The sequence below is a fragment of the Prionailurus viverrinus genome, chromosome A1, assembly GCF_022837055.1.
Source record: "Prionailurus viverrinus isolate Anna chromosome A1, UM_Priviv_1.0, whole genome shotgun sequence".
NCBI classification, from domain to species: domain Eukaryota; kingdom Metazoa; phylum Chordata; class Mammalia; order Carnivora; family Felidae; genus Prionailurus; species Prionailurus viverrinus.
In genome coordinates, this window is record NC_062561.1 from 124213612 (window position 1) to 124230042 (window position 16431).

At 39.7% G+C, this 16431-nt stretch overlaps 2 protein-coding genes across 7 annotated transcripts in view; one reads left to right on the forward strand and one right to left on the reverse strand.

Annotated features, from left to right (window-relative positions):
* CDC20B (cell division cycle 20B) overlaps positions 1-12604 on the reverse strand; it is a 54018-nt gene extending 41414 nt beyond the window's left edge. For all 4 annotated transcript variants that reach the window (XM_047874265.1, XM_047874256.1, XM_047874280.1 and 1 more), the window contains exons 1-2: positions 12264-12604; positions 12021-12083 (exon numbers count right to left, since the gene is read on the reverse strand). In XM_047874265.1, the coding sequence (XP_047730221.1) occupies positions 12021-12083; positions 12264-12395 (195 nt within the window). In that variant the 5' untranslated portion in view covers positions 12396-12604. The remainder of the gene's footprint in view (positions 1-12020; positions 12084-12263) is intronic.
* Positions 171-5943, forward strand: GPX8 (glutathione peroxidase 8 (putative)). Of its 3 annotated transcripts, none has more exons than XM_047874308.1 (3): positions 197-594; positions 1155-1419; positions 5315-5943. In XM_047874308.1, the coding sequence occupies exons 1-3, from the start codon at positions 391-393 to the stop codon at positions 5476-5478; spliced, it is 633 nt and encodes a 210-aa protein (XP_047730264.1). In that variant the 5' UTR covers positions 197-390; the 3' UTR covers positions 5479-5943. The 3 variants fall into 3 exon arrangements, with proteins under 3 accessions (XP_047730277.1, XP_047730264.1, XP_047730271.1); XM_047874315.1 differs by having other exon boundaries at positions 209-594; positions 1158-1419; XM_047874321.1 differs by lacking the exon at positions 1155-1419 and having other exon boundaries at positions 171-594.
* Positions 12605-16431: the final 3827 nt, after the last annotated feature.

A 16431-nucleotide genomic window follows, 5' to 3' on the forward strand; every position in this document is an offset into this window, starting at 1 on the left:
TCTACACTCTGAACTATTCCTGGATGGTATTTAACCCACTCCTCTACATTCACCCAGTTACTGGGAGCACTCACTCCCCAGCTTTCACCCTACAAGGGCACCATCTTCTGGCGAAAAATTTTGTCAGGAGAATGTTAAAGAGCTCTCGAAACAGTCCTGATCTTCCTAGCGAAGATTGCAATAGGCATCATAAATACATTGAAATTCTTTAGCACTCTGTTTTATCCAGGAGTCTCGTTCCGTTCCCCATCTGAGAAGGGTCTTTCTATTCCTTAGCAGTGAAAGGACCCCATCTGTCCTTCCTGGTTTTCCGTTAAACTGAGCTGGTTTCAAGTTTCAGCTCCTCCTTGAATTCCAGCCTGCTGAGACTTCCCTCTAGAATCATCCAAAATGGAGCCTCTTACAGCTTACCCGTTAAGATGTTCGGGGCCGAAAGCAAAGGTATTTGCAGTTTTACTGTCTATGGTTCTATGCACAGTAATGTTATTTCTTCTACAACTAAAATTCCTAAAACCTAAAATCAACAGCTTTTATGCCTTTGAAGTGAAAGATGCAAAAGGAAGAACGGTTTCTCTGGAAAAGTTTAAAGGCAAAGTAAGTTGTATCTTCTGGTTTTTTTCCTACTGCTTGTTGATTTCTCTGTTTACTTTAATGGAATCAATTTTTCATTGATAAAGGGTCATAAGTTATCATTTAGTTTTCAAAGTAATGTAATTAGTGTATCACTCTGACCATCAGAGTTCTCATCGTGTATATATACAGTACTTCTAATTGAAAAGCTGATTATCCTGTTTTCAGAGGCATGCTAAATTAACACTGTAAGTTGTTTAGGAAATTTTTATAATTAGTAATGTGAATATGGAGACATTAAAAAATACTACCTCCATAAACTAGCAACATTAAAAAGCACTCTTATCAATGATCATATTTTCTTTTATCTTAAACTGTTGTACCTGATGCTTTTTAATGGTAGTGATTTTTCAGAGTCTTAACTCATGCATCCAGGTTATGATTTTCAACAAAATTGGGTATGTCTAAAAATATAAAATAACCATCAGCTTCAAAATGGTTTAGGATTTTAACTACTTGCAGAATATTTTCTTTAAATCTTTTTATTTGCTTCACTTTCCGGTTGGATTTTTTTCTTTTTCCGGGAGGTTGCACTAGTTGTAAACGTGGCTAGTGACTGCCAACTCACAGACAGAAATTACTTAGCACTGCAGGAACTGCACAAAGAGTTTGGACCATTCCACTTCAGCGTCTTGGCTTTTCCGTGCAATCAGTTTGGAGAATCGGAGCCCCGCCCCAGCAAGGAAGTTGTATCTTTTGCAAGAAATAACTACGGCGTGACATTCCCCATCTTCCACAAGATTAAGATTCTAGGATCTGAAGCAGAACCTGCATTCAGATTTCTTGTTGGTAAATATCTACTTTGCCTCATCAAGTTAATGTTTTCAATTGCTTTCCATTTTTAATTTTTTTTTTTTTTTCAACGTTTATTTATTTTTGGGACAGAGAGAGACAGAGCATGAACGGGGGAGGGGCAGAGAGAGAGGGAGACACAGAATCGGAAACAGGCTCCAGGCTCTGAGCCATCAGCACAGAGCCCGACGCGGGGCTCGAACTCACGGACCGCGAGATCGTGACCTGGCTGAAGTCGGACGCTTAACCGACTGCGCCACCCAGGCGCCCCTGCTTTCCATTTTTAAAACAAATGTATGGGGCGCCTGCGTGGCGCAGTAGGTTAAGCGTCCGACTTCAGCCAGGTCACGATCTCGCGGCCCGTGAGTTCGAGCCCCGCGTCAGGCTCTGGGCTGATGGCTCAGAGCCTGGAGCCTGTTTCCGATTCTGTGTCTCCCTCTCTCTCTGCCCCTCCCCTGCTCATGCTCTGTCTCGCTCTGTCCCAAAAATAAATAAAAAACGTTGAAAAAAAAAAAAAAAACAAATGTACCAGGACTGTACATTTTCTATTTCATGTGAAATGCTTTAAGTGGGAAAGTTTGGTAAAACCATCAGAAAGCCAGAATCTCATCCTTGGTGACTTTCTAGAAGTTACACTTCTCTGAAATCAATGTTTTAACTTCTTGAATGGCAAAATAAGTCGACTCCGGTGTATTCTTTTCCTTATGATCACTTTCCTGAAGAATTTACCTGAAATGTGGTCATGGCTGTCTTCACAAAATACCTTAATTCCTCTCTTATTTAACTGGCACTTGGGGAAATGTCCCTCCCCATTACCAATGCTATCCATGTCTCATGAATATTGCTGGGCATTATTAGACATATCTTTGTGATTAATTTTAAGTTCCCTTGTCTGAGATATTGTCTTCATGGATGAATAATATCTCTGTTTTTGCTAAAATTCAAAACAGAATATAAGAATTTTTTTTTTTTTTTTTGAGGTCGATAGTGTTACGTTGTCTCTAAAATTAGGCTAGCTACAGAAATCTGTTTAAAGATTTTCCTGGGTCAGTTAGCATAACAGTAGTAAAGTATAGCGACTAGGGAAATAGGTTTTAGCCGCAACCTACCTGGATTCAAGTCCCTGCTCTGTTAGTTTTGCTGTGTGGCTTCAGCTACATGACTTAACTTCTCTGTGCCTTCTTCCTCACTTGTAAAATAAGATTATCAATATAAGATAATTTGGAGGATTAAGTGTGTTAATAGACGTAAAGTATTTATATGTTTCTTACACTGTGCCTAACACTATTCTAAAGAGCATTCAGGGACGCCTGGGTGGCTGAGTAGGCTAAGCAGCCAACTTCAGCTCAGGCTCTGTGCTGACAGCTGAGAGCCTGGAGCCTACTTTGGGTTCTGTGTCTCCCTCTCTCTCTGCCCCTGTCCCCTTCATGCTCTGTCTCTCTCTCTCTCTCTCAAAAATGAATAAAGATTTAAAAAAAAATTTTAAATCATAATAGATAAAAAGCAAAGGACATTCAGTTAATGTCCTCTCATCTGACTTATACAGATGATACCCTCAGTCCCTATTCTCACTGCAGATAATTTGAGTTTTGATAAAACAGTGACCTCAGTCAGGCAATCAAGCTTCCAGTCTAGTAAGCCACTTAATGATGTTCTACAAAATTTAAGTGTGAAATCAGAATCTTTTTAAAACATTAAATTTCTGGGGAAAATCAACATAATGTTCCACCTACCCTTGTGTAATCAAAAAAGTAAGTGATTTAAGGTTTCAATGTAGTTAGATGAAGCTCCAGAGATGAAGACTATGAGATCACAGCCAAATGGAAATGAGTTTTTTAAAACTAGCCAAAATTGACAGTAACTGATCATGTGATCACAGTGCACATGTGTGCAGGTTGTCACTAAACAGGGCATCTGGGCGGGGAGGCAAATGTGGGCTGAAGCTCAGCCATAGCAAGGCATGTGCTGGGGGACTCTACCGGCCTGGAAGAGTGCCTTTTCCTAACTCACGCAAAGATGTTTACGTCAGGTAGACAGAGCTCTGCCCTGGAGGGCATTATCTTTAGAGACACATTTTCCATTATAGAAAAGAGCAGTTTTGCAAAATGATGTTAAGATGGCTTTTATGTAATAATAGGATGCTCACACGGAGTCCTTGATGTTTGCTCTAGTCAAAATTATTTTTCTCTAATAATGAAATAAATTGAAATGCTTGGCACAGTACTCCAAGTAAAACACATATAAGTAATCAGGCTACTTTTTATTTTTATTTCTTAATTTTAACCTATGCTCCCTCACTGCTTCTTTCTCCCACACCAAAGCAAAGCATTCCACACCTTCAAAACTCTAGACAGTGTGTTCCTTCTACCAATTTCATCTCTATTTCTGAAAGAATAGTTAATACTTACAATTTCTGCCTCCCCGTCTCAATTACCTTCTTAGATGACTGTGTCTGGCTTCTTGCTCCATGAATCTCTTGAACCTAGCAGGTACCAGTGACTGCCCCTCTGGGCCCTTCTCTTTCTTCTTTTCAGGTTCCTCTTTTCCATCCACCCTTAACTGTGCTGATTCTCAGGATTGTGCCACGGCCCACTGGAGCTCTTCTTATTCTATCCCCTTTCCCTGACTGAGCTCTCTCTCCTAAGCCCCAAAGCCTTATATTCACCTGCCTCCTCTGACAGAATGTCCCACATACACCTGAATCCCCTCCTGTAAAAAAATGAATTTGTCATCTTCCTCCTAAAATCTGCTTGGAGTAGGAAGTAGGAGTGGGAAGTATAGAGTAGAAGGTCTAGATATCAGGGCTGGCTCTACTGCTCATTAGCCACAAGACCTCGAGTCTAAGACTCCATTTTTCTATCTGCAAAATGAGGTTAATGATAATACCCATTTCACAGGGTTGCTGTAAAGATTCAACAAAAGGATCCATTTAAAGCAATGAACATACATTCCTTGGCACAGAGTAGACACTAGATACATTTTAAGTAGTTGTTTATATTTTTTTCACATGTTAGTCAATAATGAACATCAATTCTGGATAATGTAAATGGAAAAAACATTACATTTCTTACATACATTAAGATGGTTCAAAAGGACCACATAATTTCTCATTATGATTTAATACTGTATGTTAACTAACTAGAATTAAAATAAAAACTTAGAAACAAAAATAATGTGATTTAGAATTCCTTTCTGTTTTCTTCTACATAATATGTAACAATACTAAAAACATAGGTATGTTTAATATGTAAAGAATTCCGTACAGGCCATTACCAAGGACCATAGAGTACCATTTTATCTTTAAAAATGTTAAGAAACTGAAAGTTTTGAGCTAGTGACAAGGTAAATTTTTTGTTGCTGTTTTTTTTTAGTTTTCTTAATGTGTATTATTTTTGAGACAGAGAGAGAGAGAGAGAGAGAGAGAGAGAGAGAAACACAGAGCATGAGCAGGGGAGGGGCAGAGAGAGGGAGACACAGAGTTTGAAGCAGGCTCCAGGCTCTGAGCTCTCAACACAAAGCCTGACGTGTGGCTCGAACTCATGAACTGTGAGCTCATGACCTGAGCTGAAGTCAGACACTTAGCTGACTGAGCCACCTAGACGCCCCAACTTTTTTGTTATTTAGATCAATAAATCCAGAATAAACCACTTTGTTTCATGATTCCGGACCAGTAGAATCATCAGTGAAGTCACCAAATGTACAGAAATATGGTTACTTGGAGCTTGAGTTTTGCCTTGTTTGGGTGTTTTATTTTTTTGTTTTGTTTTGCTTTTGACATTATGATAATCTTAGAACTTGATTCTTAAGTTATCACTTACATAGATACTAATAGAAATGAAAATCTTGACAAAAAATAAAATTATGCTTATGAAAATATATTCTGGTACTTTAGATTCTTCAAAGAAAGAACCAAGGTGGAATTTTTGGAAGTATCTGGTCAACCCTGAGGGTCAAGTTGTGAAAACCTGGAGGCCAGAGGAACCCATTGAAGTCATCAGGCCTGAGATAGCAGCTCTGATTAGACAAATGATCATAAAAAAGAAAGAGGACCTATGAAAATGCCAGTGAGTCATTCAAATGCAGTAGTCGGAATAGAGAAATGTCAAGGGGAGGGGGGGTTTGGTCTCATTTTAAATACTCTGACAATTAAATACAGCACTGACGGATTTTTTGTTTGTTTGTTTTTATGATACCTTGCCAGTGAGTGGTAATGAATAATGCCCCCAGGACAGAGATGTTACCCAAAACAAAAATAAAGAGTATCTAAAGAATCAAAATGAAATATACTAAGTATTTCATCAGATCACACTAAATAATTCAAAATACAGTCATCAATGTGCTTCAATATCCTGTTGTTCAACTTGACATTTTTCAGGATTGTACTTAATGGAAATGCCAATCCACTAGACCTCTGTTTGAATTCAAGACACTGTGTGTGACTGAATTTTCTGGATTAACTAACTGTAAATGGCTATTTTTATGTAAGAAAATAAAAAATAAACACTGAAAAAATGTTAAATATATAGAGAGATTCAAATCATTATGTACTTTTGTTTCAGGCACAGGAATTTTGTTTCTTTAGTTGTTTTTTTTCTGTTTTTTTTTTTAAGTACAGGTTCATAGTATGCTTTACTGTATCTGCCCAAATAGTCATTTATAAATGACACTATCCTAACATTTGAAAAACCTTCATCATTGTCAATATTTCTCTATTATTTTCCAGAAGAAACTCAAATTTTATAAATAGAATATTAATTGCTGAGTAAAAATCCAAAGAGTAAGAAAAAGGCTATGAGTATATGATTATTTAGCTCAATTCTTTATATATTAATAGTGGTTGCTAATTTATTCAGATTAGATTAACCTTTTGGAAAGAATTCAGTGCTGCATCGTTCTGATGGCTAAAATAGTAAGAATCAGCTCTAAATAGTCAAAGGTCTGAAGGTAAAAAAGGGAGGGACTAATTACACCAGTCTTAAGCATCAGCAATCACTAAACCTTTTGACAGAGTCACAACATGCTTTTTCTCCTTTCTCATAACCTTTATATTCTGTCCATCTTCTCATTATTGGCTGATAAAGCAACTTGCCAAGTTGATGAAGGCTAATTATTGCCCCACTAAATATATATTCATTTCATGAAATGAATAGGAAGACTAGGGCTAAAGAAAAAAAAAGTAAAAAGGCAGTTATGTAAAATTTGGCCAAGAAGGAAGACCCAATCTAAATAGCTGTGAGCTGGCCCCCATATACTGTCCTGATTAATGAAAGTAAAGATTTTTTTATGGTGAGGTCAGTAATGCCACCTCAGCATATAGTTCTTTGCAAGTGTTTAAAGTCCTTGGAGAAACCAAAAATATTTCCTGGAACACCTTCTGCTTTAAAGCATATATCCAGCCACACAGCTCTGATTGTATTTAGTAAGATATTTGGGGGCTGGGGGAGGCACAGTTTCTCTTAGAGGTCCAGAAGATTCACAAGGATAGCCTCAAGAATGCCAGGTTAGTGTGTCAGCAAACCTGCTTGTACCCCTCACCAGCTGTATGATGTTGGGCAAATCACAGGACTACTTTCAGATTTCCTCACCCATAAACTTAGGGAGGTCAGACTGAACAAAGAGCCCCTTCCAACCTTCCAAGTCAATGATCGTGCTTGACAAGGTGTCTTACGTGATCAGGACTGGAATCAGTAATCTGAATTATTTTTGAAGAAATAAAAGCCACCTAACAAGCCTATGTGTCCTTTGCAATTTTGCCCCAAGAACATAGAAGCAGTTTGAATTCTGAGCCTAAGCAGTTTGAATTCTGAGCCTCTAAGCAAAATTTTGTTAAGGGCAAATTTTCCAAGTATTGTTCTCAGAGCATTCTTGCCATACACCCCATTTACAAGTGCCACAAGACTGCTGCTGTGTTGGGGAATGACCAGGACTGTCCCAGTGAATGCAGTTGAGATGTCCATCCTGCCCAAAGTCACTAGTTCTCTCCAAAGCCATATAAAGGGGGTTTTCACTTACATATCTCCAATCATCCGTGTTTATTCAACCTATAGTCAGTGCTTGGTTCTCTCCCTTTCCCCTTTGGGTATGCAGGGAAGGCAGGTGGGGATTTCAAAGTGTGGCAAGTAGGTGTCCATTCAGGGTTCTGTAACAATTAGCCTCTGTGTACTAAAGAGGGTGTGAAGCCATTTGCTGATGTACTGCTCAACCCATAACTCCAGTGTCTTATATGAATTCCGCCAGGTACATATACGTAAAGAGAAAAAATTGCATCTTTCTTGAATTGAGCCTCTCTTCCCTGTCTCGGCATCAAAGAGCCTTGGACATAGACTGCTACTGTCTAAATTGAACAGTATAACAGAAAAAAGCTGGCATCATGTAAAAAGGTACTCATGGACAAAGGGACAAAATCACATTCATTTCATTGTGGTCAGTAGTTCGTTGGCTTGAAGTTTGTTTTGGTGTATTTGGAAGGTGGAAGTACTTCCTTCTAACTCCTGATCTTCATCTCATAGCAGACATACCGTGGTGCTGGGAGATTGGAATAAATAGGAATTTGCCTGAAATATACCATGAAACTCATACTTCATTTTCAAAAATGCTTAATAATTAGTATAATCTTAATAATGTATATATGTGCCTATATATAATTCCTAGCGATTGTAGTATATATAGCCTGCACACAGTGGTGGCTGGGAAGTAACAACCACCTCTCTGGAGGAGGGGTTCCAGTTTGCAGCATTTGCCAATTTCCATGGTATAAATGCTCCCACATGGCCAACTTCCATCTACCAATGCTTTAATAACTGGCATGCCAGATTTCTGAAAATTTAACTCTCGGTTCGCACAAACCACTTTACGTTGGATCCAGAACACAAAAACTTTTAAAAATCAGACTTGATTAGGTTACATAAGGATCTCCAAAGAGCTCAATCTAGAGCAAAAACATGTATTATTTATTTTTATAAATATACTGTTTTGGTGGCTTATGTGAAAATGTGGAACTACAGTCCCTGAAATATGAAAAGCTGCTAACAATATGCTATATAACCACAGTAAAATCTAATGATTTCACTGGATTGTCTGCAGGTAGTCTCAGGTAGGAAAATACTACTGTGAAAAAAAAAATTGTAGACAAAGCCTAAGAAGAAAAACAAAACCTGTATTTCTCTATATTTTCAACATATTAACTCTCTTTCAAGACTACCTTGCAGAAGCTAAGAAGTCTTGGTTGGTCCCTGTACAAAACATTACATTCATTCATAGTGTTTCTTTGGGGAAAAAAAGGATGTTTGGGCGTGGCTATAATGTGAACACTTTATCCATGTGTATTCCTCATCTTGATTTCATCTTTCCCACGGAATAATAAAATTCTAGTAACTGTCACGCCTAAACATACCACACTCCTCCCCACTCGTCCTTCCTCTCGCTGAACTGGTAAGGCCATACCTTGCAGAGTGAAGCATTCTCTTTTTGGAGGAAAGGAATAGAGTGGTTTTGATGTCCCAGTTGTGGGTCCCTGTCTTTCCCTCTGACTCCTATGGAGACATTCTTCATTTGAATATATATATATTCATTCTCCTCCTTACCCACTGATCTCCTTAATTCATCTTTCATGCATTCCATTCTCTCTCTCTTTCTCATCATCTCCTGAATATGGAAGTGAAGAACAGCTTTAAATATGTATTGTTTATTGAGTATAAATGTTTGCATTTTATGTCTCATTCTTTAGTGTAAAAAAATTAAAACACAAAGGCCAAGCCTTCTAAATTAAGTAGGTTTTATTTTTATCAACAAGTCAGTGGCTTTCCATAAAAAATAACATGTTGAAATTTAGCCTTGTAAGAAAAATAATGAAAACAGTATTTACACGGGAGGGATCCTTAAACACACACAGAAAAATGCTGAAAATGAAATGGGCAACAATGAAAAGAGGATATGAAAGTAGCAAAATGCATAAAGAATCAAATTATAGGTATAAATCTCCCATGGTTGAAATGTTTAAACTTAAATAAGAATAAAAATTGTTAAATCAGTAATTTGTAATTCACTACAGTGGACTGTAATATATTTCTCAGATCTCACTTAGAATATAACTAATTGACCAGACCACCTAAAGTCAGCTTCACGAACTTGCTGCAAATGCCCACATGAGGACACTGATGTCACTGTTTATCTGGGACCCAGCAAGTTCCTGAACACTGTTGCATGGGTCAAAATGGCCTCCACAGGAATCAGAAAATATTTAAAAGCATATGGTGGTACAGTTAGTTCTTCCCACTTCACAAGCTAAATATCATGCTCAAATATTTTATAAGTCTGTGACTTGACAGAAAATGAAGTGAAAAATGCAGGCAAATCCTGCAAATAATTCAACCACATCTCCCAACCACACCCCAAAATTTCCACTTTTCTTGATATTTCAAGTGAAAATGCTTGAGTTGATTGATTCATCTTCAAAGTTACCTCTCAATTCTCTCTTCAGCTGGTACATACACATGGTTACAGAGACCTGCTCTAATGGCATATTAAGAAGCTGATTATCTAGAAAGAATACTATAGACTTAGTTGAAAACTGGGGGAAAGAGTTTAGGCTTTCCATTTCAAATTGTCGTTGTATTCTAAATTTTATATTAAAAATAAATATTAAAAAAAAATTTCACAAATACTTTCATGCTGTGTACCCAGGACTCCAAAAATATTACCTGGAAAAAAATTTTAAGAATTAATTATATTGGGGGCGCCTGGGTGGCTCAGTCAGTTGAGCATCCGACTTCAGCTCAGGTCATAATCTCACAGTTCATGGGTTTGAGCCCCATGTCAAGCTCCGTACTGACGGCTCAGAGCCTAGAGACTGCTTCGGACTCTGTGTCTCCCTCCGTCTCTGTCCCTCCCACACTCGCATTCTGTCTCTCTCTCAAAAATAAATAAATATTTAAAAATTAAAAAAAAATTAATTGTATTGATTTCTTCACCATTTGTAACACTGTCTATGGTGTTATAATTGAGTGACTGAAGAGCAATTACAAGTATTATGGTTACCAGTGCCCTGGTTCATAGCAAAAAGTATACATATGCACCAAACACACACACTAATTACAGAATCAATTATACTCTGATGTTCATTGTATATGCAATAAGATAGCAGTTGCATGTTAGCTGATGCCATTCACATCTTCAACCAGCTAACAATACACTGCCAACCCATCACACACAGGAAACCAGTGCAGCTTGTTAGCAAGAAGAATTTATCCAGAAGCAAGTGGCAGGGTAGTTGTGGCTGCCACATTGACCCAAAGCAGCCAGCTAACAATACACTGCCTACCTGACTCAGGTCACTGCTGCTTTTCATGGCCCATGAAGTCACTGAAGCTACTGTATGCAATACGAAACACAGTAGCCGAACTGTAATCTTAATAGTCACAGAAAAGAAAACTCATAAATAAAACTTGTTACTCCAAAATTATTATAAAAAAAGAAAAATACTATTTTTAAATCTCAGCAAAAATTTAAAAAGACAAACTTTCAGAACACTTGCACTTAGCTGTTCCACAGTAAATGCTTGGATATCAAAATATGGTTTTGCAGTACAAGTGAATTAACAAAGTTATACTTAACTGTAGCTTTTCCAATTATTTCTCTTTACTGAGAAATATTTTCTCTTTACTGACCAAAAGACCCAATTGTCTGTATTAGGCAGGAAAATATTTAGGAGTCATGGAAGTGCATAATTTTGGTGTAAAACTGTAGCTATTTTGGAAGGAAAAAATCATTATTAAAGTATTTAGGGACTTAAGTTGTCATTATTTTGTCCCCGATTATAAATAACATTAGACACTGCATTCTGTAAGGGCTGTTATGTGTTTGATTTACTGTGTCACCACTTAAATATCGCAAGATTTTTAAAAGATTAAGAAAAATCTGTAAAAACGTTAATGGGTTTGAAACTAGAATCTATGAGTAAAGTTTAGAGGAATAAGAACAAGTTCGTGTAGAGAGAAGCAAGGTGAATGGTGATTATGAGAGATTTAAAGCATATGAGGGATGTTTATGTAGTAAAAATAAGAAAAACTCATTTATATTTGTTTTATTCTTACACTGATTAAGAGAGAAACTACAGGCCTTGGCTTCAGACTTTCAAGAAGAAAAAGTAATATATCGGATCAATTTTAACGTGAGGATCGACCTTGGATTAGGCCACTTCTCCCGATTATCCACAAGATGGCACCATTTCCATTTCTTTGGGGGGCAAGCTTTTAAATGCAAGAGGAAAGTACAATTCGCAACTGTTAAAATGAAATAGTAACAGCCAGCTAGCAATGCGCTGCCTACATCCAAGCTTCATCCTTTTCTGTTGAGCCAAAAACTAGAAAGCCCCATGGATATACAAACAATTCCTCTTGTCAGGGATCTTCAGTTTCTTATAGAAATGTGGGGGGAGGGTGTATAATTAGACTCTGCAGTTAGTGATATTTTAGGAGACTGATTTTTTAAATTTTCATATTCTTAGACCAGGCCGTACTTCCAACAAGTACCTTCTTTAGGAAAAATTAGTTTGTTCAAAATCAGAATTAAGAGAACCACAGTAAGCACTAGACACTTACCTTGGGAGAACCTTGACTTCTCTTTTGCTTCATGTCTTTGGCGAGCACCCGCATGACGTTCTCCTTGGAAAATATATATAACATATGGAGAGAAAAATCATAATGTTGGCGCGGAATGTTTCTAGATCCTCAGCTTGTCCAACCCCATTTACTCATTTTCTCTACCAGCCAGGCACCTCTAGAACACAACTAAATGACACATCGCAAAATGAAGGAAGGATCAGGGTTTAGAGTTTGTCCTACCTGTTGGTCCTCAGCGGGCAGAGTCCCCTTCAGGGAGTCGGGGCTGGGAAACAAAAGGACGTTACTCACCCACAGCATCTCTTCTTCCGTCCGGACCCTCCGCGGGGCGGTGCGCTCCAGTTTCCACTCCATCTCAGGAGGATTTTCCCCTGCCGGGTGTTCGGCCTCACCTCGATCGGCTCTGGTTTTCCCCCCGGTCTAAGCCAGCCTTGACGCCTAATCGTCAAACCTCTACTCTCATCCCCCAGGACCATCATTTTTCGCTCTTAATCTCCATTTCCCCCATTCCTCCCACGGCTCCCAGAGAGTATTCCCCAGGGTACTGTTTAAAAAGCTCGCGGGGCGGCAGCGGGAGCGGGAATCCCCCTCTCCCGCTTCTCATTGGCCAGCGCTTTGGTGACGTCAGAGGTAGGGAGGGATTCCCCCCGGCGCGCCCCTCGGCCCGTCTCCACCTTCCAGCCCAGCCTCGCCGCCGCTTGCTCTTTGTCCGCGGAGGCGCGCACTGGAGCGCCAAGCTTTGCCGCGAGCCTTGGCGGGCCTGAGCTGGGCCCGGCGCCGAGGGCTGTCACGCCAGCAGGAGATGAGGGGGTTGGCGGGCGAAGAAGCGGGTTCTGTGAGTTCACGTTCTTTCCGTTTGCGGGGGGGGGGAGGAGGGGGGGAGTTTTGTTACAACGGGACTTTCTCTCCGTTGGTAATGGTGACCGTTTGTGTAAGCCATAGATATTAGACGTATCCCCCCAACGTGTTCATCAGCTCGTGTTCCACTTTCAGATAGGCAGGGAAACGTGGCAAGAGTTCTGTGCTGATGAGAAGGGAGAGCATTGACATATGCACTCAATAAGTGCTTCTCTGCTGCAGCCATTTGGAAGTGGGCAGGTTCTCTCACTTGAGCTTCTGCGCTATCTTCCCAAACAAGAGTTGGTGAGCGAGGTGAAAGAGTTGGTGAAAGCTGGTGACAGGGAGCACCTCATGAGGAGTGAAGAGCCAACAAGAAAGCTGAGCAGACTGCGGGCTAAGTAATAAAGGAGAGGATGATATTGGGGGTTAAGGGAGGGGGTTAGATGGAAATGACAAGGAGCCAGATGGGCTGTGTAGCCTTAGCGGCCCCACCTGAGCTGCCAAGAGAGGCTGGCTGTGCCATATGGCAGGAGGGAAAACGGTGTCTGGGAAGCTTCTGACAGCCAGCTTTTCCCTCCCCATAACCGCCTCCCTACCTCCCCCCGTTTGACATGGGACTCCTTGTGCTCTCATGCAACATGTGGGTTTGTGCATTTTACCAGGGAAGGGATTCATACATATCAGATACTCAGGGTGAAGGGGAGGAACAATTGTTGTAGAAAGTGATTTATAAACAAAACAACAACAACAAAAACTCTAAACTTACTCTCCTGTTTTCCTTCTTACTGAAAGCAAGAAAAATTGACATCAAGGCTGAGACCCAATCTTGGGAGCAGTTTTCCATCTACAGTAATAAAGGTTAGGGAACATGCTGCACAGGGTAACATAATCAAATGAGGCTTATCAAAATGCTTGATAGCCAAATGGATTGAAATATGAAAGTTTCACCCACAAGAATTTCACCTCTTTACAGTGCATTGACTTCCAGTAAATCTTTTCAGCAAACACGGAGGCTAAATAAAGTGAGATATTGGTTGAGTTTCAACTGTATTGTTAATTTAAAGATCAGTTTTGCAAATGTCAGCTAAAATTAGCAGCATATTGGAAATAAAATCGAAGACTTTTTGTTCTATTTTTAAGTACCATTTTACTGTACCATTTACCAGGGAAAGGATTCATAGATAACAGATCCTCAAAAGGGTCAGTGATGGGCACAAACACAGGAGTAATAAATCCAGTTCAATTAATGAGCTTCTAAACCCATGTAAACTGTGATTTTAGAATCCATGCCCTTACAAGTATTAAGAATAGTGTTTTATTCTTTTAGAATTCAGTTATCTGTAATGCATACATAAATTCCATTTTAGCCACTAATTCCACAGCATATCACACAATCTCCAAATGCCTTTCCCCCCTAGGTTAAAGCAGTAAAAGTATTTTCCTTTAAAAAGTTATTGTACATTTAAGTATTCACATTGAAATTTAGTAAGAATGATGGAAGTAGAAAAATCACCATACTAAACACCTTAGTACTAACTGTTGCAGTCAAGGATCATGAATGGTAAAACTGAGGTACATATGATGAGGGTGTCTGCCTCCTATGACCCAATGCAAAAAGGAAAATCGTAACTTCTCATTGGACAAACCTGGCAGCCACCACCTCACCATTAAGGACACCATTTTAATTAACCTCACCATTAAGGACACACTGACATCTTGTGCCTCCTGATATGATGCACTAGAAAGGGCACAACATAACTTATTTAATATTTTTGCCCAAAAATGCATAACCTGAATTAATAATGAGAAAATACTAAACCAACCAAATTGAAGAACATTCACAAAATGGCGAGTAGTATTCTTCAAAAGTATAGTCATGAAAAAGAAAAATTGAGAAACTATCACCAATTAGAAGTATCTATGTAAAACATAACAATTAAATGCATTGTGAGATCCTGGATTGAATCCTGGACTGGGGGGAGGGGGAGGAACAATTGTTGTAGAAATCTGAATAATATCTGTAGATAGTGAACAGAGTAGTAGTAATGCTAATTTCCTACTTATAATCATTGTGTTATAGTTGTGTTAAATGCTAACATCTGGGGAAGCTGGGTTAAGGATATAATGGAATTATTTGTACCATTTGTGTAACATTTTTCTAAGTCAAAAATTATTTCAAAATAAGAAATTAATATCATGTGATCATATTAATAGGACATGGCACAACTGTTTAAGAGAAAATTGATATATCCTGTAAACATTTTATCTTAATATTTATCAAATACGGTTTAGGAATAGGGTCTAATTCATATATTTATGTGCCAGTGTGTGATTTACTATCTTCAAAGTGTTTCCTCTTTTGGAGAGGGTTTTTCAGGCAGATCTGTGATAAGGACCAGGTCTGTGAGGAAGGCTTCTCCACGAAAGCCAAGGCCAGTTCCAACGGTGTCAAGGTGAAGGGGGGTAAGTGGTGAAGCAGTGAGAAGGGAGAAAGGCGTTTTTCTTGACTCCTATCTGGCCTGCGGTCTGAGAGTCTGAACAGGTCTCTACCGATGGGAAGCCAAGAGGAGAAACAAACTTGCCAAGTGCAGATTTTTTCAATTACATGATCACATTTTCTTCCTAAATAATAATGTTAAGAATCTCACATACACAATGCACCAAGTCAGCTCTCTTCAGGCGCCCTCCCAGCTTTCTCCTTTCCCCAGAGCTCTGTCAGACCTTTTCCAATGCATTTACATACATACGTGTGTACTCAGTCTGACGCTGTGCATCTTCCTACGTAAATATGATCTTACTATACTTATCGTTTTGCACCTTGCTTTTTCTACTTCGCTGTATTCGGTTGCAAACCGGAGAGCTTCCCCAGCCCCAGCTCCAACTGCCGGGTCTCACGCCCCTCTGGCCCGGCGTCTCCCGCTAGGCTTGCGCCCCCACCTGTGGTGCAGCCCGCCCCGACTCGCGCCCCACCTCCCGCGCCAGCCAGACCACTTTGGCGCCCGCCTACCGGACAAAAGGGACCGTTGGAGTGCGCTCCAACCGTCCCTGGGGCACGTCCCCGCCAGGTGCGGGTAGGGGGTGGGGGGTAGGAGGGAGGTGCCTACCATTCCGAATCCATTCAGCTCTAGTCCAAGTAGGATGGGAAAGCCTGGATGCAGGGGAGAGTTTGGGATAGCTGCACTGTGGTAGAGTCGGGAAGTTAGCTGTGAAGTTTGGGGAAAGAAAGGGAAGGAGACCATCATGTTCTGGACAGATAAACTGAGCGTGTCTGCTCCCAATCATATATAGCTCAAAATAGCACGTGGGAAGGAATAAATGAATCCCTTATAATTCAGGCTAGCAGCCGGGCTCGGAAAATAATTTGTAAAGATTCTACCAAATAAAAGCCTCAGTCAGAAGAGTAGTCAATAAACTACCGTGTCACCTCTGGTCACAATGGACTTACCACTTTTTCAGTTATAAGTGGTTTTTGTACATGCCTATTTTTCGGTTACCGCCCGGCTTCCAAGTACCGGGTCTGTCCTTATTAAAATATATGTGTCCATGATAC